General features: G+C 46.3%; 1 protein-coding gene and 1 pseudogene across 1 annotated transcript; both read right to left on the bottom strand.

Moving 5' to 3' along the window:
* Positions 1-667: 667 nt before the first annotated feature.
* On the bottom strand, positions 668-1594 carry LOC118630088 (annotated as a pseudogene).
* A 17436-nt stretch (positions 1595-19030) lies between these two features.
* LOC118630087 (protein FAM205A-like) lies at positions 19031-25421 on the bottom strand. Its single transcript, XM_036261781.1, has 4 exons — positions 25278-25421; positions 24400-24445; positions 23810-23870; positions 19031-22802 (listed from the first exon to the last, which is right to left on the bottom strand). The coding sequence occupies exons 1-4, from the start codon at positions 25419-25421 to the stop codon at positions 19031-19033; spliced, it is 4023 nt and encodes a 1340-aa protein (XP_036117674.1).
* Positions 25422-25951: the final 530 nt, after the last annotated feature.

Raw genomic sequence — 25951 nt, 5'->3', positions numbered from 1 at the left:
GGTTCACCATCTCTCCATTGGCAGGAATTACTCACAGCCCAGGAGCAGCCCAGGTTCCACTTTACCGTCAACTTCCCTTCTACTGCCTACGGGTCTGGGCATCTGGGAGGGGAGGAAACTCTTGGGGTAGGTGAGAACATAGAATTTGCCAGCCTGAGCTCTTTTTTTTTTTTTTTTATCCTCACCCGAGGACATTTTTTAAATTTTTTGTTCAGATAGAGCGGAGAAAGAGAGAGAGAGAAACATCGACGTGAAAGGGACACATCGAGTGGCTGCCACCCGCACGACCTAACCAGGGCCGGGGACAAACTGCAACTGAGGCACATGCCCTTAGCGGGAACCGAACCCGGGTCTCTCTGGACCGCAGGCTGACGCTCTAACCGCTGAGCCAAACTGGCCAGGGCCAGCCTGAGCTCTTGACGCTACTCCTTATTGACATTGGCTTCCCCATAGACACAAACACATAGGAACAGACACTTGGGTGGGAAGCCAGAACAGCTTTATATTCAGTTATGTATGAATCATATGTATCAGGAAGAGGTGGGGTGCAGTGGGGAGCAAGGTCAGGTCCAGGGTCCTGGATGACCTTTCCTCAGAGGGGACAGTCCTGCTGCCTCCTCTCAAACTCCCTCCTCTGCCTCTCTGGGCCTGGCCTGGTGTGGACAGCTCAGCCATGCGGGTGGGGCTGGAAATACAGAAGGGATGGATGAAGCAGGAGAAGGGATGAGGCTAGGCCGGCATGGGGGTAGAAGGGCTGCCCTGGGGCCCCTGAGTCCTCCCTCTCGTCTAGCCTGCTTCTTGCCCTTTGGAATGGGGCTCCAAACCCTGGTGAGGCTGATGGGGGCCTCCTGGGCTCCAGGCTGGTCACTGGGCTATGGCCTTTTTGTGATCTGTGGCTGTTCAGTCCTGGGAAGGGAGAAAAGGGGTTGAAGGACTGATAGAGACTCTTCTTCATCACCACCTCCCCCCACCCCCACCCCCATCCCTTCAGCTTCCTCACCTCTTACAGCCTTTGGAGCTCTTTCCCTTCTTACAGCGTGGGGCTGGTTTCCGTGGGACTGTTTTCCGTGGGGCTGGTTTCTGTGAGGCTGGTTTCTGTGAGGCTGGTTTCTGTGAGGCTGGTATTGTGTCCAGATGCTGCATCAGCTGCTGCACCCAGTCCTCCTTAGGGTCTGCACAGAGTTCTGGCTGAGAGCGCTTCCGAGGTGAGAACCTGGAGTCGGACATTAGAAAGCCTGTCCTAGTCTAGCCCACCATGCCCAACACATTCAGCTGCACCCACCCCTTGTACCCACTCACAGGATAGCTGGGATGGGGCAGCCCAAGCTTGGTTCCTGCTTCTTGTAGCTGCGAACAACCTTGGTGGGTATCTTCTTTCCACTGTACTTGAGGCAACAGTCCTGTGCCCCTCCATCACTGCCTGCAGGGTGGGATTCACAAGGAGCCAGGGGCTACTTATAGGTTCTCAACCAGGTCTCTCCAGCCCCTTTCCACCATCCTAGACAGCTCCCTCCTTGATACCTTGGGTCCAGGGGATGCAGAAGGCCAGGACCAGGACCAGGAAAGGGAGGCTCAGAGCCAGTGACTGAGCCATGGCTGTGGTAGAGGGTGAGTATGAAGCCAGAGCTGTGGGTGAGGTGGACGCTGCAAGTTGGGGGTCCTGGAGTGTGTGGGCTATTTATATAGGCTGATACTTTCATGTTCCCTATCCACAGTTATTCCATCCAGGGATCTTCCTCCCCTTCCTTCCCTCGGCTGTGGCAGGCACTGTGGGAGTAAATGTTGTAACCCAGTGTTAAGGACAAACATATGATCTTACCCTCTGGATTTTAAGGGAATTGCAAGAACTAGCTGCTAACAAATAACCACTGCATTGTATAGATAACCATTGCTTTGTGTACACAGAAACTGATTGTTCCCTCAGGCATAACAGCTAACTGCAAACATCTGCTTCTGTATGTGCTTGCTTGCTCACATACCCTTATCCCAAATTTCTTAACAGGGGCTGAGACAATTATATAAGCAACCCGCCCCTTGGGTTCGGGGCTGCTCTCTCCTCTGTGTAGGATGGGACAGTCGCTGCGCGGCTAATAAAGCTCTCTTTATTTGAACCCAGTTTGGAGTCTGAGTCTGGGCGGTCTCGTTGGTCTACAACATTTGGAGGCCCCAGCGAGATGGACAAACGAGGTCCCCCACTTCGGCCGGTTGGCCTCCTCAGACTCCGGGAGACAGGTCCATCCCAGGAGCGGACAGGCGGTCCAGGGGAAGGCCTCGGAGAGACGTTCCTCCGCCCCAGATGCCATTCTGCCCTGGAAATTGTCTCCACTCCAAAATTCTACTAGAGAGCATCTGGAAACCCTGAGCCAAGGTTCAGTTCAGCAGATGGGACGTCCCTCGGTAAGTCTGTTTCTGAAAACTCTGCAGAGTAAGGGGAAGTGGATCTGCTGGACGCAGCACATAGATCCATCCCCAGGGCCATAGCGAGACGTCGCTTTTGGCCCTGGTTTGGTTTGTCTGGTTTTTTTGTCTGTCTTATTTGTTTGTCCTTTTGTGTTTTGTGTTTCTGTGCTGTGCCGGCCTGTGTTCTTCAAAATGGGTCAGGGACCTTCAGGACTTAGGACTCCTCTTCAATGTCTCCTTAATAACTTCTCAGACTTTTCCAAGTGCACCTCAGGTTACGGCATCTCAGCAGACCCTGGATTCTTGCGCACTTTGTGAGAATTGGAGTTGCCCACTTTCCGGGTCAATTGGCTCTCCCAGAGCACTTTTCACTTAAGCTCTTTGTTTGCATTTTGAGGCGTCATCTACCGGACTCCCGTACACCCAGACCAAACTCCTTACATAGATGTTTGGATTGACATAGCTACTGACAAACCTAATTATGTTAAGAAATGCTCTTGCCCTAACTCCTAACCTCAGGAGAGAAACAGATCAAAAATAAAGAAGAAATTCTTGCTCCTAGAGGCCATTTGGCTACCAACAAAAGTGGGCATTATCCACTGCCAGGGCCACCAGAACTCCGACATCCCTGAAGCTAAGGGGACCACCTTCGCTGATCAGACAGCCAAGGAGGCTGCCTTAAGACCAGTGGGGCCACTAGAGATCCTTACTGTCATTCCGGGGAAAAGCCTCCCCAAGGAGCCTTCCTATACCCAAGAGGGGGAAGAACTTGGATGGAAGCTCAACTGCAACCAGGGGCCACGAAGCTGGAGGCTTCTCCCCGACAGGAGGATCCTCTTACCTGCGGCCCTAGGCCGAGAGCCGATCTCTCAGCTCCAGCAGGGCACCCACCTTGGCAAGACTAAACTTTCCATCTCATAGCCCGGGACTTTTATGTCCCAAACCTCAACAGATGGACAGAATCTGAAATAAGGAGATGCCCTGCCTGTGCCCAAGTCAACTCTCACCCTCGGGAAACAGACCTCAGGACCCAAGAATGAGGCACAGCTCCTGGTGACCACTGGGAAATTGACTTTACTGAGGTCACCCCTGGCTAATATGGCTATAAATATCTGCTTGTTTTCATAGATACCTACTTCGGCTGGACTGAGGCTTTTCCTACCAAGACTGAAACGGCAACCACAGTAGCCCGGTTACTGCTCTCTGAAATATTCCCCCGATTTGGCCTCCCTCTAGCTCTGGGGTCAGACAATGGCTCAGCATTCATTGCTCAAACCACAAAATTGTTAGCTAAAGCTTTAGGAATTACCTGGAAATTGCATTGTGTCTACAGGCCTCAGAGTTCAGGACAGGTAGAAAGAATGAATAGGACATTAAGGGAAACTTTAACTAAGCTCCACCTGAGACAGGCAATAATTGGGTAAGGCTCCTTCCTTTTGCCCTCCTTCATGTGCGCTGTACCCCTTATCTTAAGGGTTTCACCCCATTTGAAATCATGTTAGGCCGACCTCTCCCTATTCTATCCAAAATCAGGGACGAGGTCTTAGCCAACCTGGGTAACCATAACCTCCTCAGCTCTTTGCAGGCAATCCAGAGGCTGAGAGAACAGACCCGACAGCCAATCAAGGATACCAGACCCCAACCGGGGACACCCCAGATACCACTGCATGACTTCACCCCCAGTGACTGGGTCTGGGTCAAGAAACATCAGCCTGCTTCCCTCGAGCCCCGCTGGACTGGCTCTTTTCCTGTTATCCTGACTATGCCACTGCTCTGAACTTAGCAGAACAGAAATTTTGGATTCACCACACTCAGGTAAAGAAAACACACTCTGAACAAATACCTGAACAATGGGCCTTACTGCGGACCAAGGATCCCCTGAAGATAAAGCTCCCCAGGGTTTCCTCCTAGTCTCTTTCCTGACTCTGATTGCCAGTAAAGCATCTACCCAATTTAGATGCACTCAAGGGCGGCCACTACTATGAAGTTACGGGCCCCCGCCTGACCCTCGGAGACCTACAAGGACAGGAGACATGCTTCATCATCAGCAACTATGACCTAAGCTCTTCCCCTTATGTGGACTCATGCGGGGACACTACCCCCCTAACGCCATTAAGCCCCTCCTCACAAGAGACTTGGGTCCTAACTGCACTCCCCAGGACTTGGTTTGCTTGTGCCCCAGGACTGACTCCCTGCGTCTTTCCCATTGAAACCAAAGACTTATGTATTCTTGCTAACATTATTCCACAGGTTTATTTCTTCTCTGTTTAGCCTTAGGAGAAACCTATCACTTTTATCCTAACCAATCTGGTATTATTAGAGAAAGCATACAATTAGTTAGACGGCGACTAGATGAATAAGAACAGGATCTATCCACCTCTAAGAATTGGTATGAGAACCTCTTTAATTGGTCCCCATGGTTCACTACTCTTATCACTGGCCTTGTGGGCCCCTTAATCTTCCTCCTATTAATATTAACTTGTGGCCCAATCCTGATTAATCTCTTAATGCAATTTTTTAGAGAAAAAGTACAGGCTGTTAAGCTCATGGTCCTTAGCACTCCCTATCAGAGGCTAGTCACAATGGAAGAAATTGAAGACACTTTAGAATCAAGGATTTGATTTAACCCTAAGACCAGTGGGGAATGTAAAGGACAAACACATGACCTTACCCCCTGGATTTTAAGGGAATGGCAAGAACTAGCTGCTAATAGATAACCACTGCATTGTATAGATAACCACTGCATTGTATAGATAACCATTGCTTTGTGTACACAGAAACTGATTGTTCCCTCAGGCATAATAGCTAACCGCAAATATCTGCTTCTGTGTGTGCTTGCTTGCTGGCATACCCTTAATCCAAATTCCTTAACAGAGGCCAAGACAACTATATAAGCAACCCACGCCCTGAGCTCGGGTCTGCTCTCTCCTCTGCGAAGTATGGGACAGTCGCTGTGCGGCTAATAAAACTCTCTTAATTTGAACCCAGTTCGGAGTCTGAGTCTGGTCTGTCTCATTGGTCTACAACAGTATCCTCCTGACTTTTATCCGCCACATGTGGGTGTGGGACCAGCCCATCCACCTCCACCACTCCTACCAGTTTCGATGTGGCTGCTTCTTTAATTCTGTAGTTGTAGGACTTCCATTCAGCTTGATTTCAGCGGTTTTGAATGATAGTTGTTCTGTAGTTTAGTTGTAACTTTGATGTGGTTGTGGGAGGACATGATACTGCGTTTGCCTACCTGCCATCTTGACCGGAAGTCCCCATGATAGTTTTATTTGTCAATTTATCAACTTGATCAGGCCATGGGTGCCTGGACATTATTTTGGGTATGTCTGTGAGGTTGTTCCTGGATGAGATTAACATTTTAATTAGTCACTGAGTAAAGCAGTCCACACCCTAATGTGGGTGGGCCTCATCCAATCAAGGGAAGACCTGAACAGAATAAAAGTCTAAGAGGGAATTCCTCCTGCCTGACTGTTGGGCTGGGACATGGTCTTTTTCTGCTGGCAGATTCAGACTGAAACTTCAACTCTTCTTGGGTCTCAAGCCTACTAACTTTTAAACTGGAACTTATACTATTGGCTCTCCTGGTTCTCAGATTTTTGCATTTGAACTGGAACTACACCATTGGCTCTCCTATGTCTCTACATTGCCAGCTGCATAATTGTATGAGCAATTAGTTCCTTGTACTCAAAATAAACTTAAACAGTTGCAAAAGCAAAAATCAATAATTTCTGGGAACATCAAGAAATTCGGCCCTGGCCGATTTGGCTCAGTGGTTGGAGTGTTGGCCTGTGGACCAGAGAGTTCCGGGTTCAGTTCCGGCTAAGGGGGAACCAAAAAGAAGGTACCTCACTTTTGAGTTTCTTTATCTGGTGCTTGGTCTCCTCTGCTTTGATGAAGAGAACAGCAGCTCCAATCTCTGGCTCTCCAAGAAGAGAAATTCTGTTCTTTGGCCTGATTCACTTGGAGCCAAAGTCAAAAGTCTGGCTTTCTTCACTGCTGTTTCTGTCTTCAATCAACAATCCTTGGGCTGAGGACTGGTGGCCCAGCACTCATTATTCAAAGTTGAAAGCTGCAATTTCAATTTCTTCTCTTTCTTTTACCATGGTTAGGGGTAGGGGGTCAGCTTTCTATTTGGTTTTGGGGGAATTTGAACTGGGGGAATTTGAACTGGAGACTCTGATAGGTGAGTAAAATGGTAGTGTTCCTGAGGCCAGCTGCTTCAAGCTTAAACTTAGATATCTTTTATTGCTTCCAACCTCCTTGCTCCATGAAGAGGAGGATCCCCTTGTGTAGACGGGAGAGAGGCTGTCTTTTCTTCTCCCCCCGCCCCCTGGTGAGGAGATTATTAAAGATAAAGAATTAGAGGCACCACCCCAGGCCATCTTAAAAAGAACCCCAGAGGAGTTTATTGAGCTTCTTTAAAAGGAACCTCAGAATAAAGCTAAAGGATCTGTAATTTACTAAGTCCTCCAGGTACTTCCAAGCATTTGATGGGGTGGGGCTGGGAGAGCCACCTGGGCCAATCTTGCTCCCCATCCCAAATTCCAGAGGAGAACAAAAGTGATCTGGAGGAAGAGGAAGGTGGGGTGACATACTTCCAACCTTCCGGAGGGAGAGAACTTTCTGGCCTGGCACAATGTGTGAAAAACAGAAAACATGGCAGGGAAGAATTGAGGACTCTTCTGCTTCCTCTTCTGAAGTCCCAGGTTCCCTCTCTGTCCCAAGATATCCTGTCCCCTTCCTCTGTTTATGCCAGCATGTGCGTGGGGATGGGGTGCCTCTTGTTTGTCAGATGGTGACAATAGCCCTCTTAGGTCCTATCTCAACTGCCTTTTCTTGATTCAGGAAGCTCTTCCTAGGATCTACCCTAAGTCCCTACTTCTGAACTTGAGCCTGTAGTGGTAGACCAGCTTAAGGCAGATGTTCTATCCTGGAGGTCATAAGGCCTCCCTGTGTGCTTCCAGGGCTTAGAACCTAAGTTAGGGGTACTGAGGGAAGGGAAGGGAAAATGTGGGAGTTTTCCAGGAAAAGATACCTGACGGAACAGAAAACCAGGGCTGGAAAGAGCTGCTCTCACAGCAGGAGAGTAACAAGTTCCTGCCACCACTAGGTGTAGGTATCTGAACCTATGTAGTGGAGGTAGGGACATCAGAGGAAGGTACTGAAGATGATCCTGGAATGGATTAGAATCCAGGTATAGACACAATTACCAGGAGAGGAGTTGAGATTATGAAAGGTGTTGTTATCCTTGTCTGGGACCACAAGTAAGCCACCCAGCCACTCCTCTGCCATCAGCTGCTGGCCAGGGCTTGTTCTACCGAAGGCCCACTTGAACTTGAAGCTTGATGTGAAGGTCTGGAGCTTGCAGACGTAAACCAAGCACTCCCTTAGTCCTCAGGTCAGACTTGATATTGACACTGGGGGAAGCAGACACAGAGACTCAGGTGGCTGCACAGCTGAGATGTGAGTGTCCACCTAAAAATTCCAGTCATTTGGCTGGTGAGCTCTTGAGAGGGCCTAGGTAGTGTTTGAAGTCTCTGGGGTGGCCGAGATGCAGAGGAGTGCTGCACTGGAGGTCCTGGTGCCTGGCGGTGAGAGGTGAAGGGTGAGGGAGATACACATGGCTGACTTTAGCTTCACCTCTGCAGGTGATTTCAGAACAAACACACCCTATCTCCTGATTGAGACACTGAAGGTGGGGAGAGAAGGTGTGCTAGTTCACCTCCTACTCTCCCCCTGTGTCAGAAGGCCCACTACCTCTTTAGGACAGGCACCTGGGCCAGGCTCTGGGGGAGCAGTCCTAGGTGTGGTGTTGCAAGAGTCTGGGAAACCCCACACTGGGAAGTGGCCACATTCCCTGTGGTCCCAGGCCCCAGGCCCCAGGCACATTTGCTCGAGCCTGGTGGGGGCTTCCAGGGCTACAGATGCTTCCAGCTTGGCAGGCAGGAGCTGCGGAGGGGTATGGCAGGAATTTCAGCTCAGAGGCTGGGCTAGCCCGGAATAGGGCTTGGGGTGGGCGGGCTACTGCAGGCGTTATTACAAAGGTCAAAGGCCTGGGAGCCTGGTGCTCTGGGTTCCCAGATGAGCACTGAGCTCTCCAGGGACAAGCTGTTATTGAAGGAGCGCAAATGACCCATACCTTCTTAAGTGTGTGCTACTGCGTGCCTAGTGCCGTTGCAGATATTACTCAATGTGAAGCCACCTAGGGTCAGGGTTGGAATTAGGGCTCTGCTTAGATTAGCATTGATGCAGTGGCTACTGTCGGAGGCGGTAAGCATAGGGCCAGGTAAAGATTACTGGGGTAACACCCAGCAGCATTGCCTTGACAGGCATTGCCTTGTCTGTCTGGTTTACTCTTTGCTTAGAGTCTGTGTCTGCTGTGTAGAGAGGCTGGGGGGTCAGGACTCAGCAGTAAGCTGGAGACACTGGGGATGGGGATGGATGTGTAGGTGAAGGATGGGGCTGCTGAAGAGGACAGTGGACTCGCTTGCTGACCTTGACAGTTGTTTAAAAGCCCACGGCCAAGTGGCTGGGACCAGGGATATGCATGTGAATCCGAGACTATCCTTATTAACGAACTGGCAATGGGGCAGAAACGGCAAACCAGAGTTTAGAGGAAGGATAAACAGTGCTGATCTGAGGTGGCTGAGGACGCTTTGTGGAAGAGAGCGGCTTTGAGGGATGGATTTAGATTGCATCTGTGTTTGTGGGTCTGCAAGATGGGTGTGTCTGTGTGCATGTGTGCAAGGCTGTCTTTGTGTCTGCACATGTGCTTGGGCCTGCGTGAGGTGCTTGTGCCTGCATGAGCATATCTAACTCAGGGAGTTCATCAGTCTATGTAGGTGTGTTTCTTGGACATGTCTACTGTAACTCTGAACTAGTTTCCGTGTGGCATTGTTGAACTTGTGTCTTTCTGTTTATGTATCTGTGCGGCTGGGTGTCTGTGTCCTTGTGTCTTTGACTGTGTGTGAGATTCTGCCTGGTCTCTCACTTTACCCTGCCCCTCTCCCCTGATGTACCCCAGCTGCTACCACTATTTACACAGGAATGGCTTCCTTTTCCTTCCCACTGCCGTCTGGATTCCCATGGGCTTAGCTGCCTGCCCAGGACCTAGCCCCTTCTGCCTCTGTGGCAGGCTTGACCTTGTGAGTGATACACTGTGGAAAGCCCCCAGTATGCTTCTTGTTTGGCCACAGACCCAGAGAAATTGCAGTGCAGGAGAGGGGCAAGGCGGGAAAGGGGGCCAGTTGGCAACACCCACCCCTCCTTCTGGAAACAGAGCTCTGGCCCCTTCCCAGGCCCCCTATTTCTTCCCTTGCTCTCATCCAGACCAAGTATTCAGGGTCCTGGCCTCATTGTCTCTGGAGATGAGAACAGACAGTCCTCTGCAAGCCCAGCAAGACCTGTTAGGGCTCTGGAGCTCTGTGTTCCCCAGCATCTTACGTGCCTGCATTGTGCTCATTCCTATATCCCTACCCGAACTCAAAGTTGTCCCCCCTTCTCTCCTCTCCCTGCAGTGAACACAGGAACCATTCTTGTCTTTTATTCTGTGCCATGGGCCCCTGAGCCCAGGTGGAGACTAGGCTTTGGATGGCTGGTAAAGAGCAGAGGCCCAGCCCCTTCTCACCTGGTGCTGGAAGCAGTGTCTCCATGGGTTTTATTCCTGTGCTCATCCAGTGTTTGTTGCCCTCTCTGTGTGGGCTGTGGTGAGCAGGTACAAAAATGAAGCAGATGTGATTTCTATCCTCTAGGACTTAGTGTTTAACAGAAGAAGTAATTTAGTGGAGAAGCCACTATCCTCCACTGCAGGTGGTCAGTTGCCTGAACTCTCCACAGAATTCCGTAGTGCCCCCTGCAGAGATCAAGGGAAGGGCCTCAGAAAGTCAGAGCCATTCACCATGATATGATGGTACCTCAGAGGGCCAGAGATGAACTCCAGTGTTTCTAAATAAGCATTGATCTATTCCTAGCACCTACCACCAATTCTGCAGCAGTACATTCTTAAGTTTGTGCTCTTCATGGGCTTTTAATTCTGATATCACTCCTCTTTGGCCTAGAGGTTATGCCAGGGTTATGGGATGGGATGATCAAGGCTTCATCACTCAACAACATCCTGGATGAAATCATAGGCTCTGACCCTGTCTTTCTCAGCTCTTGGCTTTGCTGACCATTGAGAATCTTGATGGTCTTCCTTCCAGCTCATCTCTTTGTCCCCAACCCTTTGTTACTGGACTTTGGTCAGCACTATGAACTCATGCTGCTCATAGGAAGATAGGAGTCTATGGGGGACCATGGGAAGGGCCTACTTCCTGTAAGCTAGGATGTGTGCACAATAAAATCTTCCCACCTGATGCTACTGTGACCTTTCTGATAAATGTCTTCTTTCTGGGCCTCCCTGTTGTAATCTTCCTTGCTCTATAGCTCTGCTCAACTCTTATCAGGCAGGGAGGATGTGCCTGTCACAAGACCTCCAATGATCTCAACACCTGCATGGTGTTGGCTCAGCTGACCTGGGCCTTGTGCCTTCTCATCCTGAAGGCCCTATCCCTGAGGCACAGAATCACCATTCAGAGGAGGAACTCATTCTGGCTTCTTCCCATCCTGACTTTTCTACATCCTGCTAGCAGTGAACACATTGTGCTAAGTGCTGGGGTCCTATCAGAAGAAAGGAGTCCTGGATTTTTTAGAAACCAGTGAGACAGGGCCATCCCACAGTCCCCCCTACCACATCATAAGGAAGTGACAGCACTTCCTATCCTTCCTCCAGCTCTTGGCTCCTTTGCTGTAGGTCAGAAGGTGGAAATGCAGAGGTGCCACCTGAGACATATGAGTTATCTATCCCATTCTCTCAGGCCAACCTCTTTGTCTGTTTCCCAGTTCTCTCCTCCCACCCCCAAATACCCTTGGTCCCTGGCTAAACACTAGGATGCTACACCTGTTCTCTTTCTGTCTTTCAAACTCCACCTTCTTTCTCGTACTCTTATACTTTCACACAAATGATCACCAACTACTACCACTTTTCCTCCACCTGGGCTCACACACTGCTACCGAACTCTTAGGCTCTAAAAAGAAAAGAAAACTTGCCATAGTAACTTTCAGAATTCCTCTCCAACTATTGCCTTGGCTCTCTGTCTTGCCCCTCACCCCTTGCCATGATCCTTTCCTAGGTCCTAATTCACCCCTCTAAGTCGCCCCCCCCACTCTCTAAATTGTGGGAGAAGCTTTCTTCTCTTGATATACAAAGTCATCCCTCATTAATGTCACCTTCTAATTATTCCATTGTAATGTCTGTGCTTTTAGCTAAGGCCAACCATTCAACTTGGGGACTCATTACTATTCTGTATTTCTACACCATGACATTGCTCCAGCACTTCTCCCTTTGCTCTCCTGCATTGTCAACTTATTAATTTTGACTGTATGTTTTCCATCAACATCCAACATGTTGTATCTCCTACATTTAAAAAAATCCCTGGTGATGTTTTTTTCATTTTTTTCTGCACTTCTGTGGCACAAACTTCCTTGAAGCAGTTGATTATACTTGCTATCACCAACTGCTCTTCCATTTGTTCTTGAATCTACTCCAGTCATGCCTTCCCTTCCATCACTCACCCGAGTCTATTATTCTCAAGGTCATGAATGATATCTGTGTTGTTAAATCTAATAAGCAACTCCAAGTCCTCATCTTACTTGGCTGTTTGGAAACTTTTCATGCAGTTGCTCACTTTCTCCTTGCAATGCTTTCTTCTCTTGGTTTCCATTATACCACACTCTCCTGGTTTTCCTCTCACCTCACTGGCTGATACTACTCAGGCTCTGCTTATTTTTCCCACTCTAACCCTCCATTTCTTTTTTTTCTTCCTAAATATGATATTAATTTAATTTTATTTTTTTAGAGAGAGAGAGCTAGAAACTTCAACGTGAGATGGAGGCTAAATAGCATGTTATCAAACAATGAATAGGTTACGAAGGAAGAAATAAAAAACTTCCTGGAAACCAATGAAAATGAATGCACAACAACACAAAATCTATGGGTTGCAGCAAAAGCAGTTCTGAGAGAAAAGTTCATAGCACTACAGGTCTACTTTAAGAAACAAGAAAAATTTCTAATTGGCTTTCTAACCCTACAACTCAAAGAACTAGAAAGTAAACAAAAAGAATAACCCAGAGCAAGTAGAAGAAAAGAAATAGTGAAGGTCAGAGCAGAAATAAATGACATAGAAACTAAAAAATACAATTCAAAAGGTCAATGAAACAAAGAGCTGGTTCTTTGAAAAGATAAACAAGATTGATGGACCCTGAGCCAGACTCACCAAGAAACAAAAAGAGAAGACCCTAATAAACAAAATCAAAAACAATAGAGGAAAAGTAACAAGTGACACTACAGAAATACAAAGAATCATTAAAACATACTAAGAACAATTATACGCCAATAAATTGGACAATCTAGGCGATATGGACAAATTTCTAGAAACATACAGGCTCCCAAAACTGAACCAGGAAGAGATAGAAAACTTGAATAGACTGATAACAATTAAGAAAATTGAAGATGTAACCAAGAAACTCCCGGCAAACAAAAACCCAGGCCCAGACAGCTTCACGGAGAAGTTATACCGAATATTCAAAGAAGAACTAACACCCATTCTCCTCAAACTATTCCAAAAAATTCAAGAAGACGAAGACTTCCAAACTTATTTTATGAAGTCAATATAATTTTAATTCCAAAACCAGATAAAGACACTACAAAGAAAGAAAACTACAGGCCAATATACCTGATGAACACAGATGCCAAAATCCTTAACAAAATATCAGCAAATTAGATCCAGCAATACATCAAAAAAAAATTATTCATCATGACCAAGTGGAATTCATCCCAGGGATGCAAGGATGGTACAATATCTGAAAATCAATACATGTGATACACCACATAAACAAAATGAAAGATAAAAATGATATGATCATATCAATAGATGCTGAAAAAGCATTCAGCAAAATCCAGCACCCGTTTTTTTTTTTTTTATCCTCACCCGAGGATATTTTTCCATTTTTTGTACAGATAGAGTGGGAGGGAGAGAGAGAGAGAAACATCGACGTGAAGGGACACATCGAGTGGCTGCCACCCGCACGACCAACCAGGGCCAGGGACAAACTGCAACCGAAGTACGTGCCCTTAGCGGGAACCGAACCCGGGTCTCTCTGGACCGCAGGCCGACACTCTAACCGCTGAGCCAAACTGGCCAGGGCTCCAGCACCCGTTTTTGATAAAAACACAGCAGTGTGGGATCTTGACATAATAAAGGCAATATATGAAAAACCTACAGCCAACATTATGCTCAATGGGAAAAAACTACAAGCATTTTCCTTAAGAACAGGAACAAGACAGGAATGTCCAATTTCATCACTCTTATTTAACATAGTACTGGAAGTCTTAGCCACTGCTATTAGATATGAAGAAAACATAAAGGAAATCCAAACTGGAAAGGAGGAAGTGAAACTGTCATTATTTGCAGATGACATGATGCTGTACATAGAAAACCCTAAAGACTCCATCAAAAATCTATTAGTAAATGAATTTGGCAAAGTAGCAGGATACAAAATTAACATCAAGTAATCGATGGTATTCTTGTACACCAACAACAAACTCAGTGAAAGAGAAACCAAAAAAGCAACCCCATTTATCATTGTGGCAAAAAAGTAAGATACTTAGGAATACACTTAACCAAAGAAGTAAAGGATCTGTTCACAAAAAACTACAAGACACTGAAAAAAGAAATAGAGGAAGATATTAAAAAGTGGAAGCATATATACCTTGCTCATGGATTGGAAGAATTAACATCATTAAAATGTCCATACTACCCAAAGCGATCTATATATTCAATGCAATCCCTATCAAAATACCAACGACATATTTCACAGAACTAGAACAAATACTCCAAAAGTTTATATGGAACGAAAAAAGAACCCGAATGCTACAGCAATCTTGAAAAAGAAGAACAAAGAATGAGGGATCACAATATCTGATATTAGGTTATACTACAAAGCCATAGTAATCAAAACAGCCTAGACTGGCACAAGAACAGGCATATAGATCAATGGAACAGAACAGAGAACCCAGAAATTGACCCAAGTTTTTATGCTCAATTAATATTTGACAAAGGTGGCAAGAGCACACAGTGGAGTAAAGACAGCCTCTTCAATAAATGGTGTTGGGAAAATCGGACAGCTAACGTAAAAAAAAATGAAGCTAGATGACCAACTTACACCATACACTAGAATAAACTCAAAATGGATAAAAGACTTAAATGTGATAAATGAATCTATAAAAATCCTAGAAGAAAATGTAGGCAACAAAATTTCAGATGCAGCAGAATTTTCACTGATACAATTCCTAAGGCAATAGCAACAAAGGGAAAAAAATGAACACATGGAACTACATCAAACTAAAAAGCTTCTGCACAGCAAAAGAAACAATCATCAAAATGGAAAGGGAACCCACTATATGGGAGGCCGTAATTGCCAATAATGCATCAGATAAGGGGTTAATTTCCAAAATATACAGAGTACTCATACAACTCAACAAAAGGAAGACAAAGAACCCAATTAAAAAGTGGGCAGAGGACCTAAATAGACACCTCTCCAAACAGGACATACAGATGGCCAAGAGACATATGAAAAAATGTTCAACGTCACTAATTATCAAAGAGATGCAAATAAAAACAATGAGGTATCACTTCACACCTGTCAGAATGGCCGCCATCAACAAATCATCAAACAACAAGTGTTGGTGAGGGTGTGGAGAAAATGGGACTCTAGTACACTGCTGGTGGGAATGCAGACTGGTACAGCCACTATGGAAAACACTACGGTGTTACCTCAAAAAGTTAAAAATGGAAATGCCATTTAACCCAGTGATCCCACTTCTAGGAATATATCCTCAGAAGCCTGAAACACCAATCAGAAAGAATATATGTACCCCTATGTTCACAGAAGCACTATTTATAATCACTAAGGTCTGGAAACAGTCCAAGTGTCCATCAATAGATGAGTGGATAAAAAAGCTGTGGTATGGAGTACTATGCAGCTGTAAGAAAGAAAGATCTCTTATCCTTTGAGACGACATGGAAAGACTTGGAAAGTATTATCCTAAGTGAAACGAGCCAAGCAGAAAAAGACAAATACCACATGATCTCACTTATATATAGAATATAATGAACACAACAGTCTGAGGAATAGGATAGACTCAGAGATGTGGAAGTAGGGTACAGAATGACAACCCTCAGAAGAGAGGGTTCAGAAGAGAGGGTTGTGGGGGGGAGGGAAGAGATAAACCACAGAACTTATATGCATGTACGCATAACCAATGGATGTGGACAACAAAGCCGGGGATGAGGAGGAGGGGCTGGGGAGGAGGGTGTCAATGGGGTAAAAAAGGAGAAACACCTGTAACAAAAATAAATTTTTTTAAAAATGTAAAAAAAAAAAATAGATGAGTAGCAAATAAAAATATATCTCCTAAAAATAAAAAAAATAAAATAAAAAAAGCTGTGGCACATTTACACAATTGAATTCTATGCAATTACAAGAAAGAAAGATCTCTTATCCTTTGAGATGACATGGAAGGACCTGGAGAGTATTATCCTAAGTGAAACAAGCCAATCAGAGAAAAGCAAATATCACATGATCTAATTTATTTTGGAATATAATGAACAAAACAAGCTGAGGAACAAAATAGACCCAGAGACGTGGAATTGGGATGCAGACCGACAAACCTCAGAAGAGGTGGATGTGGGGGGAGGGAAGAGATAAACCACAGAACTTATACAGATGTATGTGTAAAGAAGGACGTAGACAATAATGCTGGAGAGGGGAGGATTGGGAGGAGGGTGTCAATGGGGGGATGGGGGAGAGAAACATCTGTAACAAAAATAAATAAATAAAAAGAAAAAGAAAAAGAAACTTCAATGTGAGAAACATCAATCAACTGCCTCCCTCACGCCCCCTACTGGGGACCAGGCATGTACTCTGATGGGGAATCGAACAAAGACCTCTCAGTCCATGGGATGATGCTCAATCCACTGAGCCACACTGGCCCTGCTAATGCTCCATTTCTTAATGTTGGAGTGTCCCGGACCCTGGTCCTTAGTTTCTCATTTATTTATTTTTAATCCTCGCCCAAGGATATTTTTGTATTTATCTTCAGATGGGGGGGGGGCGGTTAGAAATATCGACATGAGAGACACATTGACTGGTTGCCCCCCCCCCCCCCGGCACAAACCTGGCCAGGGCTGGGGACAAACCGCAACCAAAATACGTGCCCTTGACCAGAATCAAACCCGAGATTCATTGGTCCGCAGACTGATACTCTAACTGTTGAGCCAAACTGGCCAGGACCTTGGTCTCTCATTCATTTATACTCATTCACTTGTGATCTTATCCAGTCTCATGGTTTTACATCTAATTTATTTATTTATCTATCTATCATCTACCTACCTACCATGTATATTTCAAGCAATCATTTATTGCCAGGACCCTCCCTGAGGACCATCAGGCTTCCATGTTGAGAATAGACTGTTGAAAGTGATACAGGACAATAAGCCAGGACAAGTGGAATAGGGAAACAGACAGGTAGTTGAACAAACTGACAGAGCAATTTTCAGCAGATATAGAAAGTCACCTCTCTAAAAATAACATCTAGGCCTCAGTTGAATTTCAGCTCCAGAACCAGAAAAGCACCAAAACCAGATGGGCCACACCAGGATCAGCTACAATGACTAATGACACCCTGCCCTGAGTGTTGTCTCTTGGACTGAGAGGTCCCAGTTTGAGTCCAGGTTAGGGTATGTGCTCAGGTTTCAGGCTTGATCCCTGGCAGGAGGCATACAGAAGGCGTGCCGGAGGCATGCACATCAATGTTCCTATCTCTCTCTCCCTTAAAAATCAATGAAAACATATTTTAAAAATAAATAAAACTATCATTTTTTAAAAGTTTGTGATAAAAAAATTAGTTTGTCATTTAATCATTTCTAGTACATTCTGCATCCTATAAAAATAAGTTTGAAATTTAAAAGAATTGTGTTTTCATTAAGTTTGGCATATCTTTTATTGTGCCATGTAAATTCTCTTTTTTGTATGATTACAGAAAGGTTATGATAAAATTATTATTAGTTCGTTTACATTCACTTGTTGCAATTACCTGAGAATTTGAATTTTGTCATGTTTGGGTTTGTTCACTTTTTGAGTGATGGCACAGTTAGGTGAGATTTTCTATTATGGTACCAAAACTCACCATTTGGTCCTCTTTAATCTTTGAGAATTTCAATAAAAATTGTTCACTCGTTAAAAAATAAATAAAAAAGGAATGAGAAACTGAACACAAGCCAAGGTAGTAAAATTAGAAGAAAAGAACCAGCTTTGAGAGAAACCAAGATTAGAACCCAGTGAGTGACTGACTTCATGTTTTGGGTGCGCAAAAACATGGGTTTATAGTTATATCATACCTGATCTTGGGAAATAGTTTGGTGGAGTGCAGGATGAGTTTTCAGATTTGAATTAATTTGCACTGCCTTTGGACAACAAGGCTCAACTCACTGCCCTTCATTACACAATGGGCAAAAGACCTAATCTCGTTGTTTGTTCACCTCTCCCCCCTAAAGCCCATGGGGGCCTAGGTTGGGCTTCCTGGCTCTAGCTCCTTCTGAGTACAGATCAAATTGGCTTTCTTCCCTTACATGCCCTAGTTAAGAACATATCAGTTTCTGGCCCAAATACTCAGACCTTTGTCTATATGCTCCCCTCCCTGCCTGCCTCCTGCCTGTTCTGGTGGGTGAGAAACAAGCCCCTCCCATAGCCTAGTGTGATCTTCATTCCAGGACTCACTCATTCCATGCAGATGACAGGCAGTGGAGGTGGGATAGAGGCAAGAGAGCTACAGCAGCCTCCCAGATGAGTTCCCCAGAAAGATCTCACCATTAACCAAGAGGGAGCAGAGAGGGGGAGATTCTATCATTTACTTTTGACACTCTGTCACATGAGCTTCGTGCTTTTGAAAACATAAAGCACCCCCTCAAGGCGGGAGCACTGCGGCACTTCCCTAAAAAGCTCCTCTCCAGATGTGGCCATATATAGATGTCATCAGTGAATTTTGCCTGTGGGATTCCTGGCCACACCCTCTTGTCGGTACTATCCTCAGGCCCACGGATACCATGAGAAGCCATGATAGAATTCAAGTCAGACCTTTACTTTCAATGTACCTTAGATGAGACACTTCCTTCTCTACTCAAGTCCCTTTATCCACGGCCCAGGGTAGGGCTGGGAGGAGTTGTGTGATATACTGACCCTGCTTATGTGTGGGTTAAAGCTCCTTCCCTATATAGGAAGGACATTTTAGCCTCCCTCATGCCTTCCCTTAACACAGCACAGTGGAGAGAATGAGCCAACAGACAACTCTTTGCTTAGAGATATACACTATATTTTGGGTGGTGCTCTGCCCCACCTGACTATTAATGACGACGACGGTAGCTGTCCTCTTCAAGGGATGCAGATGTTGGGGAGCCTACAAAGTCCTTTGATTGTGCTGGGTCTTCTTGAGCAGGCCAACATTTCTCTCTGAGGTGAGAGTTGAGAGTTAGGGTGGGTACCCAGGTTGGGAGACACAAGCCACTCTAGGACAGTGCCGAGGGCAGTGGCGGGGGTGGCCCAAGCTTGAGGCAGAGGGGGGTTTATGGGAGCAGAAGCGGTGCCGAAGCTTACAGTCTGGGGACTGAGAGCCATCCAAGGAGGCCAGGCCCACCTTCTTCTCAGTGGGGAGCGATTGGGCCTTGGAGTCCCCTCGTGTCTTCTTCTCTGTCTTAGTTTGCTCCACGGGACTTTTGCATGGAGCCAGCCTCTTTGCTACACTTTCTTTTCTGGTGTTGACCACTTTCACAGCTGTCGAAAACATGGATTCCTTGTGCCCTTTGCCTTTGGCCTTGAGGTTTATAAGCTGCAGAAAGGATTTCATCTTATTTCTCAAACCCAATTCTGGAAGGCCGTGAGTATGGGCTGGTATCACCTGCTGCTGAAAAACCTGAACTTGCAAAGTTTGGCCCTGCAATGGCTTATGCTGAATGAGTTGGGCCTGGACTGGCTGGTCCAGTGGTGCCTGGGGCTCCACAGCCTGGGCATTCTTAGGAATCCTTACTTGTTTGAGGCTGACATTGAGCCTGGTTTGACTGTCTAGCAGGTCATTCTTCTTAGATTCTTTGCCCCCAGGGACTCCTAGAGGTAGCTCTGGGGACTTAAGCTGAGGGCAATGCTGGGAACTGTGTTGACAAGGAGCATCAAGTTGAAAGCTATGTTTCTGTGGCCAGGGGCTTTGGGGGGTCCTGTTCAGAAGCATCCTTTCAGGCCTCTGGGCTTTAGCAGGGTGGCTCTTTACTCTTGTTGAGGAGAGCAGAAACCCTGCATCTCCTTCTCCATGGTATCCTGCCAATTTGCTTTTCCCTAGGTCCTCTTTCTTTTCAGCCAGCATGGGGATTTGGGCTGAGTCCTTGCTCTTGCCAGGGCTTTGGGCCTCAGGGCTCCAGGGCTCCTTCAGGCTGGGGTTGTTCGGACTGGCCTCCAACTGAACACAAAGCACCGGGCCCTCTGTCGTGTCTCCAACTGGCTGTGACATCTTGGAGGGCCTGCCGGCAGAACTATGGGGTGCTGCTCTGGAACTAGGTTGTTTCTGGTTCTGCTGCACTGTCTTTAACTCAATGGCCAGCTGTTCCTTAAAGTAGAGACATTTTGAATCTGGGATATGGGGAGCGTCTGGTAGGATGGGCCGTTCCTGGAACAATGTTTTTTCTTGGTTGTTTAGACTCCCAAGAGACTGCTGTGTAGATGTGTTCTCTGGGATTGCTACAGTTTGTTCCCTGGACTCCATCGCCTTTGCGGGAATTCCCCATTGTATCTCTAGGATCTTCCTTCTCAGGTGAAAATTTAGTTTGTTCAAGATGGGCTTGAGTAAGTAGGGCCTAGCAGGCTCTGGCTGGCTTTCTAGAGGCTCCATTTCAACCATTTCTTCCACCTGTGCTACAGGCTGAACCTCATCTGCAATTTCTGCACAAGTCTCATTGGTATCTTGCAAGCATGGCCCAGGACTTAGATGCTGCTCTACAGGTAAGACCATTTCAGTCAGAGGTTCTGTTAAGATCTTGACAGGCTCAGGGACCACCTCTGTGATCGTAGTTTGAGTAGTGCTTGCTTGGGCCATGGCCTTGGAAGAAGGCACATAGTAAAGAGGAGGCAGCCCTGACAAGAAGGCCAGATACTTGTGCCTCAAAGTCATCTCCAGTTTCTCAGTGGCTTCCTTGGACAGGGCTTGGGGTAGCTTAGGATGTTCAGTGACAACATCTAGTGAGGTCTGTTGTTGCTGATCAAGAACTCTCAGCATCCAGGGCATAACTTTCTGTTGTTGGTCAGGGTCGGTTGCTGCCTGTATCACCAGAGGCTTGCTTTCTGCGATGCAGGTGAAGGGAGACATTTCGGGGCCCCTAGGAATGATGCACTCACAAGACCTATACACATGGGCAGGGACCTTGCCTTCATGAATCTGCCCACATTTGGAGTCGATGTGGCTCTGCAGTATTGCCTTGACCTGGTCAAATAAGTGTGGCATGAGGACTGATGCTGGTTCTTTAAAGGGTGAGAAAGAGTCACCGGCACCAGTGGTCTCTGTGTCTGAGGGTGGGAGAACACTCACATTGGCTAGGGCTGTGCTGCTCCAGGATGGAGCCTGCTGATGAGTGGGGGACAGGATCAACTGGAAGGACTGCTGAATCATGTGTGGCAGGCCCCAGCGATGGTGAATCAACTGCCTCTGGAGGTGGAATTCCAGTAGCCTCCGGGTATGCTCGGGCAAGAATATTTCCCTTGAGAGGATGGAGATGGACTTTCTTAGCTGGGAAGTTTTCACAGTCTGAGGAGACTGGGCTGTGTCACAGGACTTAGATAGCACGGGGCTCTGTGTGTGCAGAGCTCTCTGGAAAACAGCTGGCAAAACCCACTGACGCTGGAGCTGCCTCTGCAGCAGGTGCCACTCTAAAGCTTCACACTTGGCCAGAGTCAGAAATGGGACATTGATCAGAGCTTGTTGATGGTCAGATGGCATGATCCAATTTGGGGAAGATGGAGAAGAGTGTGGGGCTGACTGGGGTGGGACTTTAGGCAGCAGAGGGGTGGAGGAGATCCCCTTGAAAAGAAAAGGATCCTTCAAGGGGTGCTTGGACATGCTCCTGTTTGTGGAATGAACTTGAGAGCCCAAAAAGGTGTCAGCCAGAGACTCACTGTGCAGAAAAGGGAGGCCACAGAATAGCTGGATAGATTTCTGCTGTACATGACCCATTGAGTCATTCGGCTGTTGCCCAGGAAGTGGATAGAGGCCACTTAAGTCTTTAAGGGCTTGAGAGGGGAAGGTTAGAGCCACATGGTTTGGATTTTGCTGGTAGTAGTGTCTTCGTATTGGGTCCATAATGGACCATTCAGAAACCCAGAATGCTTGGATAGCCTGGCCAGCCATATATGATCCCCAGGTCTGGTGGGAAATTGTTGCAAATTTCTCTACAGAGAATTCAGCAATATCATTTTGGATGAGGGAAACTGGTTGGTTGTTTACAGGTTGGTAAAACAGTAATGGGTTTGGTATAAGCTGCCTCAGGGACTCCTCTACACGTCTGGGCAGCCCCCACCTCTGGAAATGCATCCATTTTTTTACATGTACCTCAAGAAGCTGCATGACTTCAGGACTGGAGAATGGCAGAAGGGTGGGGAGGATAGTGACCATAGGCAAGGCCATAGAATGTGTCAGGGTAGTGATTTCTTGGTTCAGGGTCAGCAGAGAGACCTGGGGATACAAGGGCTGCTGATCTTGGTTCCCATACACATGGTTGAGGTTGTGTTGTATAATCTCCTGCTGGTTCACTGGAATCCTAGGTCCCTTGAAGTTTGAAGAAGACATAGCCTTATGGACCTTGGGCATTTCTGTCACTTGAAATTTCTGTCCTAGCTGGACATTTTCAGCCCAGTAATCTTGCATACTCTCTGAATCAGTTGATTCACCAGCTGACTGGGTAACAGTCCCAGATAAGGATTTCTCAGCTGTTAATTTTGACACTGTGTGGGTTGCAGATGGAAGTGAAAACTCTTGAGAGCATGTGGAATGATGCTCCAGACTCTGCTCAAAAGACACATTGGACTTGAATAAAATCTCTAGGCAAGGGGAGGCATCTGATGGCCCTGGTAAAGTGGCAGAGATCAGGGTGTTCTCACCCACCAGCAACTGCTGGATCTCCAGAGCCATGGCATTGCAGATTTGGCAGTAGGTATCTGCACACAGGAGCTTCCGCACACTTCCATCTTGAGGAAGCCAACCCTGGCTGGAAGAAGAAACATGGCAACTGTTAATGATGGAGTGACATGTGCCTCTTTGGAAGTTGTTGCCTGGAGATTGGCCCTGCCCTCCTTGGTTCAGTACACCCTTCCCCACTCACCCCCAGTGTTTATTCCTCTACTTTTCTTTCTAGAAAAATGCCATCTGACATATTATGGTGTGCTGGGTTGAGAAACTGGGGCTTGTTAACAAGGTCTAACAAACCATGGGAACACAGGGCCATAAGCGACTGGGAGGTGCATAAGTTTTCTGCTGACCTGGGCTGAGAAGCTCAACCAGAGATGAAAACAAATGATGGGGGAGCTAATGGTTAGCTGATGGGGCATCACCAGGGCCATCACCAGGGCCATTACCAGGTAGAACCTGAATTCGGTTTCATTTGGGGGTAAGAAGGCCATAGCCCACAGCCTGGTATTTAGTATTTCCATGCTGTGGAAAATGAGGTCCTGTGGAAACTCTGCTTTCTGGGGACTGTGAGGTGTACATAATACCTCTTGGGAGCCATTCTCATTCTCTAGAGCTTTAAAAAGAGGATGAGATGATAAGCTCCTGGCTGAGAGCTGTCCTAGGAACTGAGGTCTCTGAAGACAGAACCGGAGGAGGTAATGTCAGCAGGGTTTAGGGCTCTGCCCTTGAAAGGGTGTAGCTGTAAGAATATGACAATGACGACTTATTTATCTATTCTCTTGGCTAGATAACTTGCCTTGTGGTTGAGTGCAAACCCATGTAGGGTCTTTTATGAATTAAGTACTAGTCAAATTCTAAATTTCAGGAGCACTGTGAGCTTATCCCAGAGCAGAACCGGGAGACTCCTCCCTCCTGAGATGTCTGAGCCCCATTTGCTCTGGCAACCCTCTCAACCAGTGGTCCGGCCTTCACTGTGTTTGACTCCCTCCCAGCCATCATCCCTCTCCTCATCCCTGTCCCAGGCCAAGCAGAGAAATCATCACAGTCCAGGCTGGAGTTGGGAGACTACAAAGAGCAAGTGATCACCTTTTCATGACAGAGAGCAGCTCCCATGGCTTCTCAGTTTCTTTGCAGGAATGTCTCCTAGCTGAGAAACCAGGAGACAGTGTTACATGGAATGAGAGAAGATTCAGGGACATTCTACAGGAAGCTGAAGGCCTTTGAATAAGAAGAGCCTGAAAACCCCAACAGTCATTGCTCTAAGGCATGTCTGCGTACAACTTAACCAGTTACAATGTGCTATCCAGGACCTAATCTCATTAGATCTTCACAACCACACTGAGTGAGGCAAGATCTTCAGGTGCCCATTTTGTGGATAAAAGACTGAGAGAGGAAGTAACTTCCACAGGGTCATAAAACTAGTAAATGGCACAGCGAAGGACTTCTGCCCTACTTTGTCATTCTTCATTCCTCGGGGTAAGGTGGAGGATTTTGAAACATGTCCAGGCTCTGATTTCCCACCCAAGAAAGTCTCCTAGGAGAATTTGTCAACTTGTGGGATTGGAATTTTTAGTGGTTAGAGTACCTGTCCCTGGCACCAGAGGTCAAAGGGGGACAAAATCAATGGAAACATTGCCTACGTTGGAGGGGATTCAGAGAAGAGACTGGAACTTTACCTCTTGATGCTGCATCTTTAGCCATTTGCCTGAGTTTTGGGTGACACTTAAAGACAAAAAAAGTTAGAGTGTGAAGCTGGGACACCATGTTCTATTTCATGTTCATAATGAGACAAAACTAATATAAATTTTCAAATCCCTGCCCCGGTGTGCCTCAGTGGTTGAGCCTTGACCCATGCACCAAGAGGTTACCAGTTCGATTCCTGGTCAGGGCACATGCCCAGGTTGTGGGCTAAATCCCCAGTGGGGGGCATGAAGAGGCAGCCAATCGATGTTCTCTCTCATCCATGTTTCTATCTCTCTCTCCCTCTCACTTTCTCTCTCTCTAAAATACACAATAGAAAAAAATTAAAATAATTTTTTTTCAAATTCCTTTCTATGTATGTCTGTATTTAATACACTCACATTTCTTTCCTCTACTCTACCCTTTTCACTCCAACATTTCATTATTCTACTTATTTCTCACTTACTTCAAGGCTCTCCATATTCTTAAGGGGGCTAATCATGACACAGGAAGGGCAGTGGAATAGATTAATTGGTAATTGTGATTAATTCTAAGAGCCCTAGAACATTTTCTTACTAAGTCCACCAATCAGAAGAAACTCCCATATTGGGATGTCTTTCGAGATTCGGTGAGGTAAAATCCATTTCATCTAGGTATCAACCCAAGGCAGATAGAGAGGTTCTTGATTTTTCAATTAGAATACATTGCAGGGACCACTAGGTCAGAAATTACTTCTAATCTTTGAGAAAATTACCATATTTGAATAACTGAATGTATGGCATAAAAATTGGCAAGAAAGATAAAAAGAGCCTGAGATCTTAAGCCTCTTATCTAAGACTTAATTAATTCAATTGTGGTGTTAATGTTTCCCTACCAAGCAGAAGCTCATTTTAGGTCCCAATCTTAATCCATGGTAACTCCTTTTCACTAGCCAGATAATTAGGATAATAATGAAGATGGTGCCATATGCATATAAGAAATATCCAACATTCCAAGGAAGAAAAGTAAAGCTCAGCATGGTTTAAAACTCATTAGCAAGAGGAGACCAGCCATCACTCTATCTAGGCTTTCAGGAGCCTAGTGCCTAACGACTCCCAATGTTACGCCTTGTCGTCTCCACCTCACAGAGGATGGAACCCTATCACCAGACTACATCACAAAGCCCTTCTGCTTCACAAGGCAGGTGTTGAGTAAAAGTCTTTTATCTGTTTTAGGGAAGCTGGTGTGGTGATTCAGTTTGTCGATGAGGGTGTCTGGTTTCTGTAAAGGTTACAGAGCCAGAGATTCAACGTGCTGGCTCACAGCAGTGTCTATGCTTCTACTTTGTGTTCATTCTCCACACTCTACACCAACCAATGACTTGCCTCTCTTCTTCATGACAACCATCTGGTCACCCATTCCCAGAAAACCGAGTGTTTAGGGACACAGGGTACCTCTTGAGGAAGAGAGACAGAGGAATCTTTACCAACACCTCCACTTGTACTGGAAATGTATCTGAGAAGCACACACAAGTTTATGAAGGGCAGAGCCTAGTTATGGCTTGGAAAT

The sequence above is a fragment of the Molossus molossus genome, unplaced genomic scaffold, assembly GCF_014108415.1.
Source record: "Molossus molossus isolate mMolMol1 unplaced genomic scaffold, mMolMol1.p scaffold_m16_p_14, whole genome shotgun sequence".
Classification (NCBI taxonomy): Eukaryota; Metazoa; Chordata; class Mammalia; order Chiroptera; family Molossidae; genus Molossus; species Molossus molossus.
Note: the sequence above shows the minus strand (reverse complement) of the source record. Positions and strands in the feature narration are given on the sequence as shown.